The 27,561-nt window shown below is 39.8% G+C and overlaps 1 protein-coding gene across 2 annotated transcripts in view; it reads right to left on the bottom strand.

Moving 5' to 3' along the window:
• Window positions 1-27,561, bottom strand: part of LOC134219697 (TP53-binding protein 1-like) — a 48,227-nt gene that overhangs the window by 11,636 nt on the left and 9,030 nt on the right. Inside the window, exons 2-5 of one of the 2 annotated variants that reach the window (XM_062698529.1) lie at window positions 13,177-14,434; window positions 11,238-12,571; window positions 9,770-11,168; window positions 336-1,164 (exon numbers count right to left, since the gene is read on the bottom strand). In XM_062698529.1, the coding sequence (XP_062554513.1) occupies window positions 1,155-1,164; window positions 9,770-11,168; window positions 11,238-12,571; window positions 13,177-14,434 (4,001 nt within the window). In that variant the 3' untranslated portion in view covers window positions 336-1,154. Of the gene's footprint in view, window positions 1-335; window positions 1,165-9,769; window positions 11,169-11,237; window positions 12,572-13,176; window positions 14,435-27,561 lie in introns of those variants that run through there. The other variant, XM_062698528.1, reaches the window with a different exon arrangement.

Below are 27,561 nucleotides of genomic sequence, written 5' to 3'. Positions count from 1 at the left end.
TCTGCTATTCGAACGAGTGCATTAATTGAATCTTTTTTATGTTTTAAATGCTAATACACAATTAAATTGCATTATACGATGGATAAGTTGTGTTGAGATTGTAGCTCTGACAATTGGAGATATTCAACGTTACCTATCCGTGCACCTTTTGATAGTTTAGACGATACTGAGTTGCTCAGACGATGATCGGTCGGTTCGCGATAATCGATTGTGGGACACTTGTGCCGTTTGCCACATCTTACCGATTTGGTCTAACACATTCGCCTTGAAGGTCTAAAATTTACGTTGGCAATGCGGAAGAAATGAAGAGATTTAATGTAGGTACAACCTAGACGCTCGCTTCCGTATTGTAGTTTATTCTCGAAAACACAGAGTAATAAGCATAATTTTGTTCTTACTAAACAATTCTAGATTTCTAAAATCTAATACTCTCGTTACCTGTCGTCAAACCTAGCACTATAAATGGTACACATTTAGAAGACGGTATGTTTTCTTCCGTCAATGATAAATACGAGAACACTTCAAACTTCCTAGCAGCCCGAAAGAAACTATCCATTAATTGAATAAAACTATAATCTATACTGTAAAATAAGAGTTAGCAAGAAACTATCTCAATAAGTCTGGGAGTTCCTAGTTTTTAGCAGTTATAATTTGTTGATTTGAAGGAATGCCAAAAATTTTGACCAAATTCATTTCGCGTGATTCTAGGCGGTCAAACATCGTTTTTTTTTCTGAACCACTTATCGCAAATGCAACATTAGAAATGCATGGAGTGATAGTAAGCTGGAACGTTTCATGCATTTGCTTTTGATACTACTTCAACGTCTCGGCTACCATGGATAGTTACGTCACGTACTGAATTTTGAACATTTTCTTTTGACTCGGTAATACTAAATATTCGATTGGTTGCGGTGACTTCCAGGCAGGTGATGTCGACACATCATGGTTCCTTTTGTTTTGTCCACATATTCTCTTTTCGTCGCCTCTCGACTCTGATAATGATTGGAAGATAGCTCAAAGTTATTTTGCCCTATTGACTATAAAGTGTACTGCTGTTGTTTGCTGTTACTGTTATATCTGCATAATGTTTATTTATAGCGTTTATCAACTACTTGCTCTGTTTTTAAAAACGCAGGATGTATGTCGAAATAAGTTTACGAGAGCCTAAAAATATACAGAAAACATATTAGTAGGAGGTTAGTCATAAATTTTGAATATGTCGAATGACACAGACACTAAAAGCTTAAACCTAAGGAAATTTCAATAAAAATGTATCAAATATAGGTCGTAATACTGTATGTCAAGAATGGGAGAAATAGAGCAAACCGAGAATTCAACAGCAAATGTCGCATCTTGGAACGGGAGTATTCTAAATAGACCCGCATGTGTTGCAAGAAGATCGGCATGAGTGTGGTATCGGTGAGCCAAAAAGCGGATGACGTGAATTCCGAGCGGTGGACTTCCCCGCAATCACTTTGTTCAAGTACCACATCTACTATAATAGCGGTGTTGCCTGGGTTTGCTTAGTGATGATAAGTGACCGTGTATGGATGTTGAAAATGAAGGGCACATTCTCCAACTACAGTCAGATCAGCATCTTATTGGCCTTTACAATCGATAAGACTGACGACGTGACGGATGCGTTCTATGACACACATGATAAAGCCTACTGAAATTGCACAGACGATGTGAACATTTTCATCGGGGGCCTTCCTTAGCCGTGCGGTAAGATACGCGACTACAAAGCAAGACCATGCTGAGGGTGGATCGGTTCGATTCCTGGTCCGGTCTAGTAAATTTTCGAGTTCTTGTCTTCCCTGGGCATACAGTATCATCGTGTTACCCACATGATATACATACGAATGCAAAAATGGTAACTTGGCTTAGAAACCCTGCAGTTAATAATTGTGGAAGTGCTGAATGAACACTACTTGCGAGGCGGCAATGTCCCAGTGGTGGATGTAGTGCCAATGAAAAAGAAGAAGCAAATGTGCAGATCAGGAAAGAAAGTTTCTTTGTTACGGAAAGCCTTCGTTCCGCTACCAACGATATGGTCAGCGACTTGTGACTTTTGCCTTCATTTGTATTTCTTGAACGTTGTAGATGTCAAATCCTTCAGAGGCCCGAACATTGACTCGAACCACTACCTTGTAGAAAGAAGCTCTACATTCCAACTGGAACTTGGCCTGCTTTTCAACTTAGTATTCTATTAGCATTTCGTCAGTTATTAATTGAAAGCTTTTCTATGCCCGCCAATGCATGAATATGTATCTTGTGTGGCAAGTATGGGCAAGTACTATGCCCAGGGTTGTAGCATAACAATATGTTGTTTGTACAAAGTAGTTTGTGAATAAACCGAATTATAAATAAACCTAATAATTATAAGAACAACAAGAAATTGTTCTCCGTGTAACTTGATCGCCAAACAATCATCGCATTGCCCCCCACTCCGACTACACATACACAGTTAAAAAAAGTACCTAATTTTAAGTACTTTTTTTCTCTTGCATCTCCCTCCCTCTTTCCTGTATTGTCATAAAATGAAGAGCAAAACCACTCAACAAGGACATTAAAGTGCGGGAACCCAACGTTGAGTTATCTCATGTTTACAAAAGTTGAATGAAATTTACCTAACTTTTAGTTAGTTTCTATTTAAAATTAAGTATATTTTACTTAATAATAAGTGAATTTAACTTAATTTCAAAGAAATATTACTTAATTTTGGGTTCCCACAATGAACCTCCGATTTGAGTGAAAAGTACCTAATATTAGGTACTTTTTTCCAACCGTGTACACATCGGAAAAACTGGCTTCCACTGGTATACAATGACAGCGAGGAGTGGAGCAGAGAAAAATGCTCCGGTCAGTCGTAGGGAAGCAAAGACGTTCCAAAATCGCGTGGTCGTGAAATTCGAGAGTATAGAATACGGTGAAGTGTAAGTGATACAGATTGCTCACTGACTGGGCGCTCACTACTGCATGCTTGAACCCAGTAATCCGTTTCGTCCGTTGTCGCACGTTGAAAGAAACTGAGTATTTCCGAGGTAATCATCGATCGTAACATTTGTAGAAGAAACAAACTCCTAACCCAAGTTCCTCACGTGCAGAATCGGTGTTTCGAAGCTCGAAGCTTGTAACAGTCCCTAGGCCAAGCGGCAACCGGAGTCAAGACACGCAGTCCTCGGTGAGACGCTGATAGCATTCCCGCTGACGACACGGTGGGAAACCCAAAAGGTAAATGTAAAGCATCCCCAGGTGAAATTACCTAACCTACATGTTCCTCATGCAGAGTCGAGGGAACCGTCGCGGCAAACGTTAGCTCACAAGCCTCGATCTTCGGTTTAGCAGCCTGGGAAATAAATCGCCACGAGAAGCGCAGCCCGAGTCGACAATTGGTTGGAAGGCGAGGTAAGACTGTCGTACACACCTAAATAATGGATTGTAGATCAGGTACTCTTTCATCCTAGACTGGGAAGCTCGCACACCGGGAAAGCTGGCAAAGGATTAGCACGCCTACAAAGTCTCTCACCCGCATTCAGGAAAACGGAACAAAGCCTTCACAAGAAGTATGATTTGGCCTGTCGAGAATGTCGAGCGCTAATTAACTTATGACTCGCCTCAGGGCTTTGTCGTTACAGCTAAGCATCAACGCTCGAGAGATCACCACGTCTACCTACACGCACGTAGGCAGTGTGAATTACTTTGGTTGACGGATGACTGAGAGCATAGAGGGCAAAGCCCAATCGGAGGACAGTGGTTCGGGCTCTAGGGCGGGAGGCCAGCTAAGCGGGGGATCGGTGGACACCTCGGTAGCCTTGACTGAAGTTAGCTGCGTGCTGATGTCGGTGCTGGAGTCGTTTAGGGTGGAGCGATGCAACGAGGTCCTGTGAGTAATAACAATGTTAGTCTAACAGGGTGTCGACTCAAATTTGAGAATAAAATTCCCTGACTTTCCCTGACTTTCCAGACCATTCCTCGAAAAATTCCAGGTATGAAAAATGTTTTTTTTTTAAAGCGTATGAAAATCTCTGCATGTGTGAATCCTTGAAGTCCATATGAATTCCTGAGCTACTGGAAGTCTAATCACTTCTAGAAATAGAACATTAAGGATTCGTAGAATATCGATAGGTAATTCAAGTCGTTCGCAAAGATCTAAGTAAATGCGCAGAACTCCTGAAAGATTTTCAAAATTCACATCGGTGAAAGCTTCTAGCGATCGTTCTAATGCCGTTAAAAAATCTTCCGGATAAGTTATTTTCGTGAACATCGAGAAACCTTAATGGCTCTCAAGTATACTTACGGAGTAAGAATTCTTATTCTGTAGAGTTTATGGACTTCCAAAAATAGTTACGGGTTGCTTGGTATCATCCAGATAATCAAGAATGCAATCCCTACAAGCTCGAATAAATCTATATGCAGCACTTACATTAAGCCCAGCAAAACATTTTAACCACTGCAATAATTTAAATAATTTGGTCTGAATACACTCAGGTCGTTTAATTTCTGTTTAAATAAATCAATGGAAAACCATGGAAATAAACCATGGAAAAATATCAAAAATAGGGAATGTTTGTGAAGAAGTGCCATAACTAGTCTCAAATGCTGAGGGGAGCTTCACCTACTCCAGTAATTTGATCGATTTTCAGTTTGTTTTTTTTTTTCAAAAATGGTCTTGGAGTTCCAGCATTGTTTTATTTATAGAAAGTTTAACTACTATCAACTAGATGTGAGACAACTGCAACAAGCAATGAAACTTAATAAGGAACATCTAATAGTTTTTTGAAGAACTCGTGGAAATATGTTTGAAGATTCCTTTATATATTTTTTATATGAATCCCTTCACGAAGACATTTAGTTAAAATTTGAGTGAATACCATACAATATACAAAGTTTTTGGAGCGGAGCTTTTGAAAAAAAAAATCAACTGAACATCCATTGAGGAGCTCCAGGATAAAACCTATCGAGACAGCTTTTTTAAATCCCATGGGATTTTTTTATGTTTCAGTGAGAATTCTGAAGTAATTTCTGGACAAAATTCTCGAAGATCAACCTGAATATTTCCTGATGAAATTGTTTTATAATCATCTAAAGCAGCGAATGTAATATTGAAACATTACCATTGACAACAACATTATCCTCCTCTTGCATCCGAGCATGATTATGCAGTATCGAGTAACGTTTAATTGAGACCATCGCCACCTACGTACACGAGTTAGACCATATGATGCGTTTATCCACTAGCATTCTCTCTACATGACCACCTAAGGATGTGAGAATCGATTTTAGAAGCCCATCACCAAATGGAAGTTCATGAATGTTTTTAAACCTATCTCCGCCCATGGTGTCTGTGAATCATTATCAAACTTTGCACCTTCTAACCTTCATCGTATTGTTCCAACAACAAAAAGTAATATTAGGCACATCTTTATGGTTTCATTAGACTGCAAATATAATCAATTTTGAGTACAAATAGTTGAACTATTGAAAACAATCGGTTGAATATTGATTTACAATCATTTTTTTGTTTTCCACCAATTTTATCTATGCCGAATAACTTTTGTTCTAGCATTTTTTTCAAAGATGATTCCTTCCTAATGAAATCTTCAAAAAATGTCGTGGGCGGAAATAGGGTTAAAACATTACCTACATAATTTTGTTTGGAGATGATGCTGATGCAGTGGAGGGTCGACACAGGTCCACAAAGTTACTATTCAGCATTTTATTTCAACAAACTTGCAAATATCCAGTTATTGGTTGTAGGTTAAACATGTTTGATGATTGATTGTTGAACAGTTCTGAACTTTGGGCCATAACTCAAACTCTACTAATAAGGAAACTGCAAAAAAAAAATCAAAACGACTCCGGCACAAAACCACTCAAACTAAATAATCTAAAATATGAAGGGGGACTATTTGGATCAGGTCTCAACAGTGACCATTTGAGTAACACGACTTTGGAACCTCTGTTATGTCTTCAAGATTAATAGAAACAAACTCGATTACCATGGGGAACATTAAAAGGGCCCGGAGTAGACTTTTAGTCTAAATACTGCTAACGGCCACACAAAAAATAAGCTTTATAGCTTGATAGTGGAGGTGGTTGTCGACTGTAGCTGCTCTGAGTATTGCTTATCGGCTATGCAGTCTGATGACCAGATAAAACGCAATATTAATTCTGATCCAACGTTTCAGTACCTTTATTAATCGTTATAAATGGTGTGTGTCCTTGGATTAGTATATTGCTCGAATTAAAAAAAAATCACTATAAATTTTCAATTTTTGGATTTGTGATTTTTTCCCTGACCTTAATCAAAATTCCCTGACTTTCCAGGTCCAAAACGAAATTCCCTGACTTTCCCTGACTTTCCAGGTTTTTCCAGGTAGTCGACACCCTGTCTAAGGAAAGACAGGAGGCTAAATAGAGACCAAGTGAGAAAGCGATAAACGCAATAAACATGTTTTTGAGATAAGTAACGGTTCATTTGCTTGTTACTTCATTGGGATTTGAGAATAAAAGCTAACAGGGTGTCGAGAATGCTTTCAACCCGAAAACATCCTAGACCGGACCGAGAATCGAGCTCGTCATCTCCGGATTGGCAATCCTACGCTTTTGTTCGCAATGCTACTGGAGACCCCAGCTAAGATAGTTGTTGTTAAGAAATTTGTCAGAAAATACATTTTTTACGGCTGCGACTTTCACCCTTATGAAATTATCGCCGAGTGTATCATATCACCATTTTGTGCTCTATTCGGGCCAAAGAAAAACGGGCCTCTCGTAGAACAACACATATTATTATTTGTATTTCACGCAAGCAATGACAGTAGCTGTGGAACCATCAACGCTGAATAAGATTAAGGAAGTCTTAAATGGATTGATAAATCCCTGTCGAGCTTCCCAAACTTGGAAGTGAGCAACTGTTTTATCATTAGCAACTTATTTTTTTCATTTTTTCAGATATAATAGCCCTGTTTGTCTGTCCGGTGACTACCCAACCAGACGCAGCACGCGAGGAAATTCTCACAAAAAATAAAATATTTCAAGCATAATTTTTCATAACGACGTATGTAACAATTATGAGGATTCGAGAAATCCTTTGCAGAAAGTTGGCAAAACTTTTTCTAAAACTGTTTTAAAACTAAATCTTTTTTCAATACTTTTTTCCGCTGGCATGCATCATTACATGACACGTAATAAGCGTGCTTCACAGCAAAGTTCAGTTCATTCAAATTCACTGTGAAAAACAATAAAATTATACATACACCGGTATGCTACACGCACGTCGGTGTACATTGGTCGGTTTTCCATAGTGCACGATTGACGCAACTGCAGTTTTGTTTTGTTTTGGTTTTTTTGTTACATAGGTCGCTCATAGTTCCCATATGTTAAAGCGACGTATGTAACAGTGAGACTTCAAAAATAGAAATTTTTACATACGTCGATTCGCAAAAAGATTGAATCAAAGAATTTTAAGATCTGAAATCAGTAAAATCGATGCGTATTATATAAAGCCGCGTGTGATTGTCACGTTGTATTAAAAACCCCGTTTTGTTTACTTTTGTTACATACGTCGTTATGAAAAATTATGCTTGATTTGACACTTCAATTCTTTTTTTTATCAAATGCAGAAAAAAACCAGTGACAACCTTAGACAACCAGTTTGCTGTTTAGCGTTTTTTTTTAACAGTTTAATATTAGAATTTTAGAGACAGTACTCGTCGATTTAAACCCTTCGGACGCGATGGTATATGAGCAAATCAAACCACCTGCCTTTTGCCAGTGGAGAGATATCAGTTTCCACACTGATACTCTTCCCTCCCTCTTCATACGGGAGCTTGGCAGAAGGAAGGTCGTGAGATTTATACCATCATAAATATTGCCTTTCCGCTCGCTGTTCTATAAAAACATTCTAATTTCAGGCCATTTGGCATAACGACCATTTGGCACAAAAAAGGAATTTGATTTGTTTTTTATTTTTGTGATTTTTTTTCAACAGTGAGCACGCATGTTAGCAACAAAAAAAAGCAACAAGATTAGTGTTGTATTTCTCTGTTTTGCGATAAGATTAATATATGTTCTGTGAGTTGGAAAACGGAACAGTTCCCCTACATTGTTATGAAACTATTAAATGGACCATCATTATGTTTATTTTGTTTGTAAAACAGCATCAAAATCTGGAATGTGACTGTTATGCGAATGAATATCAAGATGGGACAACCCAAAAGGGTTTAAATTTTTAAATTTCTTGTACGAAGCCTTTTATTCGATTAGTTATTCATAAACAGGAGGCAATTTTAAGCTTATCTCTGAAATAAAATCAAAATCGACATGGGACGCTTATGCGTAGTAGATCTCATCGAAATTTAGGCTATTATATTTTTGAGCCCATATAAAATAGGGCTTGCCGAGGCTTTTGTGCCACTTCCTCGTTTATTGGCAGCAGTGGTGTAAAATGTGATTGGCATTCGTTTGTATAATTTTCCCAGAGCTTTTTTCAGGACCAAGATATCCTTCATGAAGTATGACAAACTTATAGCGCTTGAACGAGCCTACAACTCAGACAAGACTTTGCTGTAAATAATATTAATATTACTATTAATATTACTAAATATGTAACCTGAAGCGTGGGAGGCAAAATGTCATTCAAATGAAATTATGTCATTCTCTAGCCTCAGGTGTTTTATTTAAAGCAATGTAGTACCTTTAGACAAAAATATAGGGCTACTCAAGCGTTAAGAGTACAACAAAAATTATGAACTGAATTTGGCTTCAAAAAAAGTTGTGAACAAATTAGTCAAATGATATGCAGATGAAATTTTACAACACTACTTGGCAGAATTAGGCTCACATATATTGTTGTCTCCGGTAGCCTTGCGAGCAAAGGCGTAGGATTGCCAATCCGGAGATGGCGAGTTTGATTCTCGATTCTCGATTCTTTGATTGAACAGCTGGTCAAGTTCCAGTTGGAATGTAGAGCCATTGAAGAAGAAGATATTGTTGTCATTCAATATTGCAATTCTGCCCGACTTTGGTATGATTTGCTCTTATTTTTCTCTGTTTCTTTAAAATTTCTTCAGTCATATTTTGCTGTAAGCTTGCTTCTACTTCCTCATTTTCCTCAGGATCGATTTCTCTAATAAAGAGACATGCATCATTGTAGGATTTCATTTTTACCATCTATTGCGAAGAAAGATGCTGCCATCGACCCATTTCTGCTAAATTACCGAAAACAAAGCTCTGTTTCATCAGTTTTTGTATATATAGGTTCTTGGTTACAAATTCTTGCTAAAACAATTTTTTTATTCTATATTCATTTGACCACTCCAACGTATGGTTGGTGAATCATTTCAGCCTTTCGTTACATTACAGCTTTTTGATACATTTCAGTCTTAGGAGTATTCAGGTGTTGCGTTTCAGCCTTTTGTAGGACATCAGATTTTCCCTACAAATGTTGTAAAACGTCATGTGCGTGTCATTTGACTAATTTGATAAAAACTTTTCCTAGAAGCCCAATTCACTTATAATTTTTTTTATGTAGGTTAGGTACTGATGACGCTTGAGCAGTCCTACATTTTTGTGGACAACTATTGCTCTAAACGCCTCAGATTACAGATTTCTTTGTTCGACAAAGTTGTAAGCACATTTGAGCGCCATAGGTTCGTTACCAGGATCATTAAACAAATAAATGCCAATGACAATGATGTTTCTACAGTATTTAAGCATTTCCAGAGAACGCTTGAAGCAATACGCTTCCTTCCACCAATTAACTTACCTTCGACCCCGGCGTCCTCCTTTTTTGCCAACACCGCCCGAGTAGCCAGCCTCCGGTGTGACAGGTGTCTGTGGTTTGTCCGCGCCCCGTCTGCGCGACGACCTGGACCCTTTTTCGGCGCTTGTCGCGGTCGCTTCCTCCGGTGTTTGCATGACTGGTGTGTTGGCGCCCCGCCTGCCAGTGGTCTGAGGAGACTGCATTGAGGTGTTCTTCTCGTCGGCGGCGCTCTCGGCCGCTTTACATGCCTTGTTGATGATTCTGGCCTGCTCCTCTGTTAGATATAAATCGGAGGCCGTTACCTCGACTACATCGCTCTCCACCTTCACACTGTAGACCACTTCGTTTGAATCATTTCGCTTGAATTCCTGGACAATGCCCGTTTCGTAAGTATCGTCCCCAGTGAGGGCATGGACTGGATGGCCCACTATTGGCAAGGTGTCCTTTTCGCCAAAGACTATAACATCCTTCGATAGAGCCTTGGAAGCGCCATCCTCGAAAATAATCATGTACTTGTTGTCTCCCTTGAATCCGGCAACCTTACCCGCGTAGTACTTTCGATCGGACCATCGAGCAAGACAGCATTGTTCGTCTTCTTTTTTGACAGGTGGTTCAGCTGTTTCGGGTACTTCAGCTTCTGTTTTTGCCCCCTTCTTTGCTTGTTTTGCGGGTTGTTTAGATTTCGGAGGTTCTTCCTCTGTGGTTTCTGAATCAGTGCGTGATCGCTTTTGACCTCTTGCGGAAGCAGGTGTTGCAGTGGTGGCTTTTTTAGCAGAAGCAGGCGGTCGTCCCCTAGGCGTTTTCATCGGCGTCGCAGGTTCGGCATCGGAAACATCGTCTTCCTTGCTAAGTGCCCTCTTGATCTTGGTGAACTCATCGATCATTAGAGTTGCCAACGCCTTCGCACCTCGTACAGTGTGTTTCATTTTCGGTAGCGACGTTTTTATTTGACTGTTTCCGGAGGATGACTCGGTGGCGGTTGAATGCGACATGGCAGAATCTGTAGCCGGGCGTGCCGGAGGAAGCGAGAAAGGTCCTAGGCTACCGACGCTGCCATTGGAGGACTGTTTAGAGGAATCAATTCCGGTGAGGTCTTGAGTGGAACCCGCGGTGACAATCGATGCCGGAGATTTGTTGTCCAGCTTTTCAACGGATAGAAATTGCAATTCTGAACCATCAAACCAAACACTAACTTCATACAATGTCTCCTCCGATGTTACGGCAGTTGAAAGATCTAATTTGTGGACCACCGTGGAGGGGGTATCCGTTGTGGAGACGTTGGTTTGCGTGACAGTGGCTTTTTCTTCCAGCTCGGAACCGGAAGTAGAAGAAATTCCGTTGAACTTTCGCGCATTAGCTGCATACATGTTGATCTCATCAGCAGTGTTGAGGGCAGAAGAAGCTGAAACAAACACAAAAACACGTTACATATTTAAAAAAAGGCGCATTTTTTTGGTTATTAGCATCTTACCTGTACAAGAATCGACTTCCGATGATTCCGTTTTGGAGCTGCTTTCATCTTTTACAGTAACGCTTGTATCGTCACTTGTATCGGTCGATTGCTTTGTGATTACTGCTGGAGGTTTTGAAACTCCTGAAGTCGAGGCAACAGCTGCTTCTTTCTCGTCTGCAATAGATTGATCACCCACTGTAATAGCGCTGTGGTCCTCTTCAGTCTGATGGCTGTCCGAGTGTCGAGAAATTTTGCTTACATTTTCCGAGCTGATTTCAAACTGTTTTTGAATGGGAGTCGAGTTGTAAACATTGCTGGAGCTGACTGCTGCATTGGGCGTACTACTTCCATTAGAAATGAGATCTAGTCGCTGCTTTAACCGATCTGCCATTTTGTCCGAACTGGAAGTCGGCAAAGAACATTCAATACTGTCGTCCAATGTTTTGGATGCATCCACTTTAGAGTCTTCGGCAGTAGCTTCACCTGCATCCATGTTCTTATTGTGCTCAGATACAGTGGCTGCGGTGTCGCTCTGACTGTCGGCGGCCGTGGATGTGTCATCCTTAGCCAGGGATTCGATTAACTCTTCGCTGGTGGTGTTCAGACTTTCTGTGACATCCAGATCGGCTTTACTCTGACTAGGAGCAGCAGAATCAACGTCCATTTTTTCAACTTCCTGTTCGGGAAGTTTCTGACTTGATTCTTTTTCTGGAACTGGGGCAGAAGTTGACTCGGAAGCTAGTTCTACTGCTGGCTCTTGTGGTTTGGCCTCAGGAGATTCTTTTTCACTTTTGTCGGTGCATTCATATGCTTCTTTCTTGGTGCATGGTGGCTCTGAAGCATCAACTTGAGATGATTCTCCGACAACAGGTTCACTATCAACTTCCATTGGTTCATCGTCTTCGGCAGGTTTGCTCGCTTCAGCGGTGGTAGCATCAACCTCCGGTGTTGAATCAACGGCCTGCGATACAGTGGGCTCTGCTGGAGGTTTTTCGTCTGAACTTGTGACAGTCTCAATTTCGCTAGGTTTTTGGGCGATTTGTTCGGGAACCGCTGAATCAACTTCAGTAGAAGACGGAACTACCTGTTCTTCTTTTTGTTCAGATGATGAACTTATGGCTTCATCGGATCTTTCTTCGACAACAGCTGGAGAAGAACTTGTCGGTTGTTCTTCTAGTGGTGATTCGGTGTTCGGCTCAGTATCAGGATCGGTTTCACCTTTGGATTCAGCTTCTTTTGTTGGCTGTTCAGTCAATGATTCTGGAACTGATTGTGATTCCTCAGATGATTTAGGATTTTCCGTTACCGGATCCGATGTAGTAGGTTCTTCTGCTAACTTAACAACTGTTTCCCTGTGGGAAAATAGATTTAAATAAGTTAAATAAGTTAGTAAAACCGATGATATGAATGCTAATTTTTAGGCCTCGAATTCTTACAAATAGGAATAGTGTTCCAACCAAGGCAGAATATTTCATGGTAATCAAAATATCTTTCCCAGTTATTTTTCAAACTGAAACTAGGAACCTGTTAGAGAGAATCTCAGCAACAATAAAATTGTTGGAACAAATGGAATGGAACAAACGACAATAAAATTGATTTTCCAGTAGAATAGAAAGAAGGATAGCAACAACGTCCGATCCGGAATCAGTCATAGATCAGATAATACTACAACTACAAGGATATGGGTTTAGAAAAAATAAGAATAGTATTTAAGGCCTGTCAACGTCAAATTTCGGACACTTAGATAATGTCCAAGTAAATTGTCGCCGTTTCATCAATTTGGATGAGAGCTGAAGCATGCTTACACAAAGTGTAAAGATTCATCTGTTATGAAAATGGATCGTGTCAGTGGTTTGTGATTTTTTCAAAATTTGCGTTAGAAGATGGGTGTCCGAGATATAACGTGAACAGGCTTTATTCTAGCCTAGGCATTAACCGATGATTGCTGGAAACTTACTTGGCATCTTCATTTTTTTCCTGCTCTTCGCCGACAACCGCCGTAGCCGATCCACCACTCAGCTTTGGCTCAGCAGATTTTTCCTCTGACACGCTTTCTACTATTTCCTTAGCGTTAGTTTCTTCCTGTTTCTTGTCTGCATCGGATTTAGTTTTCGGTTCCAAGGGTTTCTCTGATTCGACCGTTGCCTCGGAACACTCTGCCAGTGGTGTGGCAGAAGATTCACCACTTTCCTTTTTCTCAGCAGCTGTAGTATTCTCTACTTCTTTTGTGTCTGGCTCGGTGTCTTTGCCACTTTTCAAAACTTCTGCTGCCTTTACTACATCTTCCTTTTCGTTCGACTTTACTTCGGGTGAACTCTTTTCCTCCAAATGCTTTTCATCAGGTAAAGTGGTATCATCGGTGACTGTTTGTTCCGATTCTTTTTCTATGTCATCTACAGACTCGACAATTTCTGGTTGTTTTGTTTCTTTTTGAACCGCAGTCGACTCTTCAACCACTTCCTCAGGTTTAGTAGATTCTTCCACCTTGTCGACTGCATCTTTGACTACTTCTTCTTTTGTTTCCGTTCCTGATGGTTCAACAGCCTTTTCGTCCGATTTCTCTTCGTTGGCATCCAACTGTTTAGCAGAATCAACTTCCTCGTCAACATGAACCTTCTTTGAAGATGGTTCGGTGGTCTGTGATTCTTCATCCTGCGAGTGACGACGCTTTATCGAGCTTGTAGGGGATTCTGTTTGCTCAAAGCTCGAAGCACCATTCGATGTAGGTGCCGTCGAAGAAACTTCATCTTTCTTGTCGTCAACGGAATCCACCTCCATTGTTTCACCCTCTTTTTCTCGCGAGTCGTCGTCCTGCAGCAATTGCTCCTCATTATCTTTATCCAAGCCATTTTGGTGATTTGTACCAGCAGCCTCAGTTGCACCGGCAGCTGCTTCTTGCTTCTTCTGTTCGACAGTGGCATCACTGGCAGCTTCTTCCTCGCCTTTTTCTATGGCCTCCAACCTCTGGATGAGGTCATCGTTTTCCATGTCGGCATCGTTTACTGATGCGGCAGTTCCGCCACCGGCTGGTTTATTTACTGCTTCGCTAGAATCGGTTTCAATCTTCTCCAATCGTTCCAACAGATCATCCTTTTCCAGCGGAACATCCAATGCTGACCCATCTCCGCCTCCTTTGAGAGAAGCGGCCGATTTCAATTCGTCCGCCAATTTCTCTTTCAGAACAGTTGGATCTTGTGGTTCTCCGGAAGTTGCACCTGTTGAAAATGAAAAACAAAAAGTTATTTACGCTACGACAAGTATCAGTGTTCAGCAGGGAATTCTAACAAATGGAATATAATCACTGGTAGGTAGTACCAAGTTGATGCTATCAACATTTGCAACATTTGTAAGAAAAGGCGTCTTAAACACAGTCTCTACTTCCACATTAGGTATCTGAAAAAACGGTTCTATGTGACACAATTGATTTTCAAATTCCCATTTTTTCTGCCAGAATATTTCAGAAAACTTTTCACACAAATAATTATTAAAAATAAGGTGGATCATACATCGTCCACTGGGACATTACCGCCTCGCAGCTTACTGTTCCCTAAGCACTTCCACAGTTCTAAATTACGAGCACATAACATATAGGCATCTTTGTCGTGGAATGTGATCCTTCCATGATTTTGAAACGTTAGCGAACATAGCGGTGGAAGGCAAGCTTTATTAAACAACGAGCATAAGACAGAGCAGGAGCTCATGTCTTCCACCTTGGATATACGGGATCGCCGTTCGTCTATTATTGTTGATGTACAAAGAGCCTATACCTACTTTGAAATTTGCAGTTTGTTTTATGATACTTATCTGAGGTTTCTAAGCCATATTGTTTTTTTTTTGTATTTGTATTTCATGAGGCTAAGACGGTGATACTTTCATGCCCAATTTCCAAACCAAAAATTTCCTAGATCGGACTGGGAATCGAACCTAGTGATAGTACCATAAGAATTTCCGGATAAACTCACTGCCATGGTTGGTCAATGCAACCATAGATCGCATGATGTGCTTAGTTTGAGTTTAGCAGCCAGTCTTTTTGGAACGCGAAGAGGGTTGTGGCAAAATGAGGGAGCGTCCACAAATGTTGAGCGAAGTGTAACGATCCAAACAAAAATTTTAGATGTTTCATACAAAAAATGTGACATAGGGGGTAGGGGGGGTTGAAAGTGTCCAATTTTTGCGTTACGTAATTATTGGATCTTCCCTGATAGTCTTTCGTGCCTTTCGTTCAACATCGCTTCGGAGGGAGTAATATGAAAGGCAAGGATTGGCACGAGTGGTATGATTTTTACGAAGTGCGTTCGGATATTTAGTTTTGCCGAAGACATTCATGTTATGGCACGTAACTTGTGAACATAAAGAAAGTCCACATCAGACTGAAGAAGGAAGCTAAGCGGATCGGACTTCCTCCATATGCCGACCGGTGTCGACAGCTACGCCTTGCTACCCTCGAAAACAGGCGCGTTGCCTGTCAGGCGACTTTCCCCGCTAAAGTTTTGAATGGAGACATCTTGGAATCTACGCTCCAGTACGGACTTTGCACTCTAGGAATTTCATCTGTTTTAGACTTTTGTTCCGTCAACTTGTTAGACGTTTGTTTTTAGGAATTATGATGAGTGCCAATATTTTTTAAAGATCAAAGCCTAAATTGATCAAAATATGTAAATATTTTCTACATCTTAAATGTCAAAAAGTAACTCTTTGGAACTCACTAGACCGCCATTATTGAGCGCAAAATACTGATCCCCACAAGACGGATTGAAAACGGTTCGACTCCGTACTATCTACGAAACGCTTATTTGACCGGAGGAGGCGAATGAATCACGAGTTGTATCAGCTGCTGGAAGAATCATCCTTCGTTCACACCACGAAAATCCGACTAATACGGTGGGCCGGCACGTATCCGGAATGTCGGACGATAACCAGCTGAAAAGGGGTCTCGATATGCGACGGGCACAAAAAGGTTTAATTCATAGCGAGCAAGGTGGATCGACCAGGTGGAAGATGATTTGCGGATCCATCGTAGACTTCGTGATTGATGACGTGCAGCCATGAACCGAGCTGAAAGGAGACGACTGTGATGTACTGTAGAGACATCTCCCGTCATAGTCTGAACTTCTTCTTCTTCAATGGCTCTATATACAGTAATATCCCGATTTTATCACCCCCTGATGAATTTTTGGGTGATAAAACAGGGTATGTGACAAAATTGGAAAAAAATATTTTCATTTTTTTAATTCGTTTCACAAATATGAAACATTTTATGCCTTGGAAAGGCCAAATGCGTGAACGGTACCCGTTATTTATTGTCGAAATTGCTTACAGAATATTTCCCAGATACTCAGAAGTCGTTCGTAATAAACTACAGGTGGTGAAAGTTATTTCATGAAAATCAATGTTGTTTTTGGTATTATTTACGAAAATAAAAAGAATGACAAAATCGGGTCGAAAACGTGACAAAATCGGGTCGAAAACGTAATAAAATCGGGGGTAGACAAAATCGGGTCAACACTGTATTCCAACTGGAATTTGGCCTGCTAAGCCTACACTCTGAAAAATCTTCACGTCACGTTTACCTGAAAACAAATGTGGTTCTCATCCACCATACTTTTCACGTAAGAGTGACCTGAATGACATGTAACCTGAACGAAATTTAGTTTCCTTGAGTTACGTGATTTATCAGGTGAACCTTACTGGATCTTCCAGTACTAATGACGTGAAGCTTGAAAGTAGTTACGTGTTTGCTCAGATGAAACTGAATTGATTTGTACGTACTAGTTACGTGAACTTTTAGTGAAAGCTACATGGCAGCAGATAACCACTACATGTTTTGAAATGTATTGGCAATATAGTGATATTGGAATAAATGCAAAACTGATCAGCGACTGTCCATAAATATGAGACCTTTTCGCCCTGTTGATTTATTGATGCAAAATGATGTTTTGATCATTGGAAAGGAACGCCGTCATTTAGTGCACTTCGGAGTATCCGCAGAAACACTGTTGAAGAAAAAATCAAATATACCGGCGAATGTCGAATATAGTTTATCAGATTTCTGGAGAAATGATGTCAATGAGTATCGCTGAGAATTTGCAACCACTTTCTTGTTAAAAAATTGCTACTATTATTGCTGTTAATTAAACGAAAAGTAATTTTATACTAACGCTATCGGAAAACTGTAATTCTAGATGTCCATGCAGCTTCCTCTGCTTTCACGCCATTTCTCAACGAATCTAATAAGTTTCATCCGACCTTCGTTGACATTTTTTCCAAGGAGAGAAGATGCAGGCACGGAAAATCTCCGCCTAGATGCATCTGAAATATGACTTACCTCCGCAAAGCCAAATTATGTTTAGGTTATGTGTCATTCATTCTTACGTGAATGCCAAGTCACTCTTACGTGAAAAGTATGGTGGATGAGAACCATATTAGTTTTCAGGTAAATCTGACATGAAGATTGTTTACTATTCAGGTCTTCCGCAAATGCCGAAGCTGCAATCACACTAACACAATCTTACTTAAAATGTTTACGTGGATATACAGTCATGTTCACCAAGATTTTTAGTAAAAGTTACGTGAATTTAAGGTGAGCATTACTAACGTCACGTAACAATCGTCATTTGTTCAAGACAGATCAGTTATGTGATTTTTCACGTGAATATGACGTGATGATTTTTTAGAGTGTACTAAGGCCTGCTAATAATTTGTATGCGATGTCAAATTGAATGCCGTTTGGCATAATTCATTTGCAATACCAAATTCAACGTCGTTAATCTAATCTTGAAAACACTTATGCCATTTTGCATCAAGGTTGATGATTAAATAGAAAGTTGAAAGTCAAATAACTGTACATGCAATAAATGAGGGTAAATGACAGGAAAAATTATAAAAGCTTTTTTCTATTAACAAATAGCCGGTTCGAAAATCCATTGCTCGCGTTTCAAAGAAGGGTATATTATAGGCTAGGATATTATAGGTAGTGAAAACTAGAGGCCTGAATAAGAGAAACGCGGATAGGTATGTGCCGCCAATCGAACCGTCAAAAAACAGCAGCCAATCGAGCAGGAGACCTGTCAAGCAGCCAAAATGTTGGCTCATATACTGAAAACGGCCAATTTTGATTTTATGCCATTTTTAAATAAACAAAATTGAACATATTTTACATTAGTTTGCAATAATAAATGCAAGTCAATTATAGATTATGAAATGAAATTCCATTGTTTATTGGATTCTATTGTTATATAATGTGGACACATAAAATAGCGGATTGAGAGACTTTATCTACATAAACCATTTCTTCCTTTTCATGTGTTGTTCTTTGATGAAGAAGATTGAATGCAGTGTTGGCAGACTCATATTTTCTATCCGCGTTTCTCTTATTCAGGCCTCTAGTGAAAACGATAAGGTGATAAAGTGAATTGGGAGAAATACGTCTTCAGCAGGGTATATTCACAATTTTGCTCTATACGGTTTTACGGTATATGTAAGGGTCAGTCTGGTATAAGGCAAAAATGTGTTATTTTCCTTTCTTTAACTGCTCGCATTTGCCCGGTATAAGGCCAAATTAGCTATTTTGCCTTCTTTGAATACTCGCATTTGCTCGGGTATTGGCCGCAAAACGGTTCACCGCGAAATAGTATTCACGCAGTTGCCAAAAATTACACGCGGCGGTCCTCATGAGAACGACGCACCGTGTTTTTTTACTACCAGTATAGCCAATTCTTAGTGGGTGATAACATTGCGGCGTTTTCTAAGGTGCGGTTGTTTCTTTCGAATATAGAATGCCGCGTGGAATTTTGTGCAAATGCGCTTTTGGAAACATTACAACAGGCGAGTGGTGTATCACATTGTTGGCAGCCTACAATACTAACTGCGGAATGGTACACTCTAAAAAATCATCACGTCATATTCACGTGAAAAATCACATAACTGATCTGTCTTGAACAAATGACGATTGTTACGTGACGTTAGTAATGCTCACCTTAAATTCACGTAACTTTTACTAAAAATCTTGGTGAACATGACTGTATATCCACGTAAACATTTTAAGTAAGATTGTGTTAGTGTGATTGCAGCTTCGGCATTTGCGGAAGACCTGAATAGTAAACAATCTTCATGTCAGATTTACCTGAAAACTAATATGGTTCTCATCCACCATACTTTTCACGTAAGAGTGACTTGGCATTCACGTAAGAATGAATGACACATAACCTAAACATAATTTGGCTTTTCGGAGGTAAGTCATATTTCAGATGCATCTAGGCGGAGATTTTCCGTGCCTGCATCTTCTCTCCTTGGAAAAAAATGTCAACGAAGGTCGGATGAAACTTATTAGATTCGTTGAGAAATGGCGTGAAAGCAGAGGAAGCTGCATGGACATCTAGAATTACAGTTTTCCGATAGCGTTAGTATAAAATTACTTTTCGTTTAATTAACAGCAATAATAGTAGCAATTTTTTAACAAGAAAGTGGTTGCAAATTCTCAGCGATACTCATTGACATCATTTCTCCAGAAATCTGATAAACTATATTCGACATTCGCCGGTATATTTGATTTTTTCTTCAACAGTGTTTCTGCGGATACTCCGAAGTGCACTAAATGACGGCGTTCCTTTCCAATGATCAAAACATCATTTTGCATCAATAAATCAACAGGGCGAAAAGGTCTCATATTTATGGACAGTCGCTGATCAGTTTTGCATTTATTACAATATCACTATATTGCCAATACATTTCAAAACATGTAGTGGTTATCTGCTGCCATGTAGCTTTCACTAAAAGTTCACGTAACTAGTACGTACAAATCAATTCAGTTTCATCTGAGCAAACACGTAACTACTTTCAAGCTTCACGTCATTAGTACTGGAAGATCCAGTAAGGTTCACCTGATAAATCACGTAACTCAAGGAAACTAAATTTCGTTCAGGTTACATGTCATTCAGGTCACTCTTACGTGAAAAGTATGGTGGATGAGAACCACATTTGTTTTCAGGTAAACGTGACGTGAAGATTTTTCAGAGTGTATATACCGCCAAATGATACAAATGAGTGGAATACTGCGCAATTATATATTGTACACCATGTAGTACACCAATACCGCAAATTGTCGTACAATCTTTATTATGGGCGCTTTACCGTAATATAGCAATACAAATATGATGTGAATTGTGCCAAATGGCTATTAATTGATCAACTTATATGAATTATGCCAAATGGCCTTTATGTTAAACAGCCGTCAATTTGACACCGCATAATAGTTATGCCAAAAGGTCATTATTCCAAACAGCCTTCAATTTGATACCGCATACAAATCATGTCAAATGGCCTTTATTCCAAACGGCCCTTATGCCAAATGGCCATTATGTATAAAAAGGGGAGATGCATTGCTGGAAGAGTCCATAATTGGGCGTTTGGGCATTCTGAAAAAGCGTTACGAAATTATCTAAAATTTTGAACGTTAGTAGAACTTACAATCTCATATGCTCTAACAACAGCATAAAGGGTAAAGTCATATTACAATAAAATCATTTTTACAAACATTAAAAATAAACACTTAAGAACACATTGATTCAACAAATTAAAATAACTGACGATCTCTCTGTGCCCCGAGGAAAAGGTCCAATGTGTTGCCCATTGCGAGATATGACGAGTTCCATTAAAGGTTTTGTCCATCAGTCAAATCCCGCAAATGCGCTTTCATTGCGTTTTGCATTTTTACTACAACAGCCAAGTAGTTGTATTTATAGCTTGATTTGATGTAGGATTCACATTCTATTTGGCCATGCATATTTTAAATTTTAATAGCAATCGACAGAAACTATCCAGCATTATTATGATTATTTGAAACTATTAGAGCAGCGCAATAAAACGACTTGCTCGTATGGTGGTTGAAAACAGAATGAATTGAATTTATGACATATTTGTCATTATTGGCATTAATTAACGGCTTACTATGATTAACATCACAACACTCCTCCTTAAGACGATTATTGGGAAACTCCCATAGCTTGTCGATTTCGATCCAGTTTGATTCGTTGTAGAGCTTTTGTCAGTCCATCTGCCACCTGTTCGTCAGTGCTAACATAGTTTATATTTACTATCTTTCGATCCAGAGCATCACGAATATAATGGTGCCGAATGTCGATGTGTTTTGTCCTTGGAGTGTAGCCGCCATTTTGTGCAATACATATAGTGCTTTGATTATCACAAAACAAATCTATTGACTGCTTTGGGCCGAACTGTGATAGGAGTCCTTGCCACCATGATGCTTCCTGTACCGCTGCAGACAACGCCATATATTCTGCTTCGCAAGTAGATAATGCTACGGTTGACTGCCTTTTACAAGACCAAGATACCGCACCGCCTTGTAGCAGAAATATATATCCACTAGTTGATTTCCGGTCATCTGTGTCAGCGGCCCAGTCTGCGTCAGAAAAACCAATGATCTTTTTGTTTCCTGATGCTGAATATTGAAGTTTCATTTTTGAAGTTCCTCTCAGATAGCGCATCAAGTGTTTCACTGCCTGCCAATGATTAGATCCAGGATTTGTATTGTATCTGCTCAAGTGGTTTACAGCAAACAGGATATCAGGTCGTGTGCACTGGGCAAGGTACATTAGGCACCCAACTGCCTCTTGATACGGCACCGTTGCCGTTTGTTTAGCTTCTTCCACATTCTTCGGTGACATTTCTTTAGTTAGCTTGATAGTATTGTTCATTGGTGTTGTAGCGGCTTTTGAATCTTGCATGTTGAAACGGACTAAAATCGATTCAATATAGACTTCTTGATCTATTGTTATACCATCTTCGGTTTGCGTAATCCGGATCCCCAAGCAACTTTTCGCTGGTCCAAGATCCTTTATGCGGAACTGCTCAGCTTTACCTTTACTTCATTTTTTATTTCTTCGTCGTTGGAAAACAACATTAGATCATCTACATAAATTGCAACAAACAGAATCTTGCCGTTGCAGGTCTTGTAATATAAGCATGGATCGTAATTTGATGCCTTCAAGCCTAACTTCTTGAGTGCTGCATCTAGTTTTGCATTCCATACGCGGCTTGTCTGCTTTAACCCGTATAAAGCTTTCTTCAATCGGCATACTAACGGTCGCTTTCCAGGTTGCTCAAAACACGGAGGCTGCTCCATATATATTTCTTCTTCCAGATCACCTTGCAGAAAAGCGGTGACAGCATCCATTTGATCGACCAGAAGATTATGCTTAGCAGCGAGCGCAAATAAATACCAAAGCGAACTGTGACGAACCACTGGCGAGTAGGTTTCATCGTAGTCCACCCCCTTTCGCTGAGAGTAGCCTTTGATAACGAGTCTTGCCTTATAGCGATCGATGTTCCCGGCAGCATCAACTTTTGTTTTGAAAACCCATTTACATTTTATAGCCTTCCTTCCTTCAGGGAGATTCGTCAGTGACCATGTATTGTTATCCAGTAACGCCTGGTATTCCTCTTGCATTGCTTTCTTCCAGCGTTCGGAATCGTTCCGTGACAGTGCATCTTGATGAGTGTATGGATCATCAACTGTTGAACTTCTATTGTCAAACTTGGGTGCTGTGATTCCACTAAACTGACCCTGGCTCAAAAGTTCCATAAACGCTTGTGAACTGCCGGTTTCTTGTTGGAATGTTTCGGCAACATTGGGTTGGTCATTGCTCTGCGACTCCGTGGATGAATAGTTATTTTAGCTGTGAGTCAGTTTGATTCTGAGAAGGAATGCAACTGGGAAGACCTTTTGGTGGTACTATAAAATCGTTGTACCTGGGAGTTTGTGCTCCCGACCGCTGCGCCTCGACACCTGTGACCTAGGTGGATATGAGAATTGTCGCGGTGGAAGCACAGAGGTCATGTCTATTACAGTGTCATTAGCAATATCAGCACTATCCTCATCGAACGTGTCATCGGAAGTTTCATCATTGACGTCGGTAAACAACTCGTCATCGTCGTCATCGCTTAATACTGCTTCATTTTGAATACACTCTTGCGGAGATAAAGAAATCGCTTCCTCGTGCTCTAGGAGAATAATCGTTTTCCGGTTTGAAGTTTCATGAATTGGGACAGCAGCATCAACGCCTTCGTTAATAAAATTTACTTCATGACTTATTACGATTTTCTTGGACTGCAGATTGTACAATCTATATCCCTTTGATTCTTCGTCGAAACCAGTCAAGATGCATTCTTCAGACTTGGCATCCCACTTCTTGCGCTTTTGCTTCGGAGCGAAAACCATTGCATTTGTTCCGAAAATCCGAACATGAGACAGATTAGGTTTCCTACCCGTCCATGCTTCTTGAGGTGTAACATTGTGACCTTTAGTTGGAGAACCATTTAACAAGTACACTGCCGTGGCCACAGCTTCTGCCCAAAATTCTTTGGGTACCTTTGCCATGTGCAACATGCACCTAGCACGTTCCGTGATCGACCTGTTTGCACGTTCCGCCATACCATTTTGCTCAGGAGTATAAGCATTTGTCGTCTGATGAATGATTCCGTGTTGCTTCAAATAATTTTTGAAACCAGCATTGACGTATTCTTTTCCGTTGTCTGTTCTGAGCATCTTCATCTTTCTTCCAGATTGTCTGTCTGCCATAGCGTGGAAATCCCGAAAAGTTTGAATGACCTCAGCTTCCGACTTCGTTTTCAAAAAATACGTCCACATTCTACGCGACTTGTCATCGATGAAAACAATGTAGTAGCGGCTTCCTCCTAGCGACTTGACCTCCATTGGCCCACAAATGTCAGAATGAACTAGATCAAGTATCCCATCAGCACGAGAACCTTGCTTGCAGAAAGGATGTCGACTATGCTTGCCCATTGGGCATACCTTGCAGTCCGTCATATTACCTCCAACAATATTGACTACGGTCACCAATCCATTGGCCAGGCTACGCACGCCATTAATATTGAGATGTCACAAACGTTGATGCCAGACTTTCAAGCTTGCTGCTGATGAGCATACCATAACGCAATTCTTAGATTGTTTTCGTTCTACTAGCTTGAACAGATCATGTTGATGACTACCAGTGGCTATGATGTCGCCGTCTTGATTTATCACCTTGCATCCTTCATTGTTGAAGATGACAGAGTGGCCCTTATTCACAATCTGGTTGACCGACAATAGATTCGCTGATAGATCCGGCAAGTACTGAACTTCGCGAACAGGAATCTCGTCGTCACTACATCTAGGCTTCAGTAATATTGATCCAGTTGCTGCTATTTGCATAGTACCTCCGTTCGCTCCTACTACAGTACCACTTGAAGGCTTTGCGTTTGTCAACAGGTTACTGTTTCGCGTCATATGTATGCTAGCACTGGAGTCGAAAAACCATGCTTCATCTTCCATCGGCCCGAAAGTAGACAATACGCAGGGCTGGTAGCGATAAATGCCGTTCAAAATAGTGACTTAGTGACCAACGATGACGAAAAAAGTGACCAAATAGTGACTTTCAGAAGCAGAAAAAGTGACCAAATAGTGACTTTTGTATGAGCTGAGGTGCATTCGTATTGTCACTGTGTAACTCGTAGTAGACCGGAAACTAGGGATATCATGTTTTTTTTTTCAAATCCTTATTAGAATGCTATCAGAAATCAAGAAAAGACAAAAATTACGAAAGCAAGAGGATTACTACTGCTGGCCGTGTGCATCTTCACCGTAACTAGGGAGAGGATGGATCTTAGCAGGGGGCAACCGACTTGGCGACACCATCATAAATACCACGAAGTTGGATATTGAGGAAGATATAAGTTGGGACATCCAGAGGCTAGCAATATGACCATGGTAAACCTTATTCCGTAACACACCACCTAATGGTATTTACCCAGCGTCACGGGTAAAGCAAGTTCTACGGCATTGTGGTAATGAAGTTTAACATGAGCTCGAAGTTTTTCGTGAAACTGCAGTTTGTGTATGAAAAGGCAGAATGAAATAGGGTGGGTGTACCAATTGTCGCCATACATAAGAACAATTATTTTAAAAAAAGGCATATGGGTGGACTTTATATATCAAGCGAAAGGTTTTATTTCCTGCTCCTCAGAACAGCTGTGAAAACCACAATAAAATTTGTTATTATCCTTAAAATTGATTAATCCATAATAGGAACGCATGCACCAGTTGTGGCACTATTCTTAATTTTGGTTCCTTATTTGGCAAATCCCATTGTTTTTTTTTATGGGACTGGCCAAATTGAGACCACTAGTGCGACAACTGGTGCAAAGGACGTCAAAAATTAAGCAAAATTAATTTTTACAATTATGCATTGCTTGTTTTGAATGAGATCAAAGGTGTTATCGTATCATATGAATATGCTTTATCGATAAATATATTGCGGTGATTTGATTGGCCATTTGGCATATAAAGCACTAGTGCGACAACTGGTGCTATAGCCACAACTGGTACATCTAGCCTATAACAAATTTTGCGCTTGTACTGCCGTTCAAAAAATATTGTCTCGTCAAAATATATTCCCAAATGTTTCATCATATATAGATGATTCAGCTGCAAGACAGTGTGAAAAAGTGCTAGAACGAAGCCCAATCCAAAAGGCTTTCGCTAATTTTTATGTAGTTAGACGTGTGAACATTCGTTTTGGCACGTTAAAAATTCGGTTCTTCGGTAAAAAAGCAATAAAATGATCTAATCAATTACTAGACAGAGAATTATTTGAAATCACAAAGCTTATGAATCTTTATTAGGACAAATTGTTAAAAAAGTTGATGCAGAAATTACTTTAGAAAACTCTGAATTTTTTTTAGAAATTTCAGCGGAAGTTGTTTTTTTTTGTGGAAAACCTTGTGGAATTTTTTTTTCAGAAATTGTGCGGAAAATGTGAGGATTTTTTTTTCAAAAATTTTGCGTAAAATTCTTGTGAAATCTTTCTCCAGGAGTTCAAACGGAGATTTCAACAGAAATCCGATGCCAAAGGTCAGCACAAAAACTTCCGGAAATTCTTTCATACCATAAATTCAAGGCAAAATATTTTGTAGACATTCCTGCTGTCTTTCAGGAATTTCCGCGGGAACTGCACGTCAATTATTGTAAAAATATCTCCACGAATTCCTGAAAAAAAATCTCTTTCAAATACAAGCAGATTTTTTTATGAATTTCGGTAGAAATCTTTTTGGGAATTCCTGTAGATATTGTTTGGTGAATTCCTAAGTAAAACCTTCCGAAAATTATTTACGGAATTTTACAGGAAGATTTTGCGGTCATCGCTACAGAAATTACAGTTAAAGTTCCTCCAAAGTTAGGAAGCTTTTTATAACAAAGGTGGATTTTTCTCCAGATACAGGCAGCTTTCCCAACTTAGAAAGTAGTGCGCCGGATTCGCCTAATAATGCGCTAAACAACACATCAATTAGTTCGACAGATAAAACTTCGGAAGAAAGTTCGGTTCGGAAATCCGAATTCTAATGTGGTGCTACGTCAACAATATCATGCTGTGTGGTTCGTCGTAGAGGGGTTAATCAATTAGAAACTGAGAAATATCTCGGAATTATGTCAAAATGGACGTGACAAAAAATGGATATTCAGAAACGATGAAAAATTACAACAAAAAGTTTGTTAAACTTTTTCGTAGCCCGGGCGTAGCGCGGCTCGACTGAAATTATATTTAAGATTAATCGAATGTTCAATCACATTAATAGGTACAAATTCGGTTCACTTACAATTAAGTTTTCTGATATAGAGCGAGTAGCTGTTAAACCTATACTTGCTTCGAGGTTATCGTTGAAAGCCTGTTATTATTATACAAGGTGAATTACAGTACCTCATTGAGTGGACTAATTCAATACTATTACTCACGGTTTTTTCACTATAAGAAAATTCTGTTCATCCTAAATTCACTTCTGGAGAATATAATACGTGCGGAAATCTATCTAGGAATATTGAATAGTAATCGCACTATTAGACATAAGAATATTTATAGGACTATTTAATTACACTTCACCTTCTAATGAACTCTGAGGTTGCTGGAGTTCAATTGGTATGGTATTTTCTACGATTTAGGCACTAATATAAACTGTTGAATAATTTAGCAATAATTTGTTTCACGTGATTACAATGCTTGCTGTTTCGATCAACAATATTCTGCTAGTCATCCCGGGTTGTCGTATCCTTTTGACAGGTTCATCTATACGACGACGTTTGATGCTGAATGTAGTGGTAGGTTACGGAGGCGCCGTACATCAAAAAAGGGTCTATCTGTCTCGCGCGTCAACACCCCGACCCGTGAGGCCTAACCGTTACATGGTCTTACCACCTTCTAATACGTCCAGTAGAGCCACTTTGATCGAAGGTCGTTGAAGTATTCCCGAATCTGTCTGGATATCCACCTTGCGT

Source organism: Armigeres subalbatus, chromosome 3 (assembly GCF_024139115.2).
Source record: "Armigeres subalbatus isolate Guangzhou_Male chromosome 3, GZ_Asu_2, whole genome shotgun sequence".
NCBI lineage: Eukaryota > Metazoa > Arthropoda > Insecta > Diptera > Culicidae > Armigeres > Armigeres subalbatus.
Note: the sequence above shows the minus strand (reverse complement) of the source record. Positions and strands in the feature narration are given on the sequence as shown.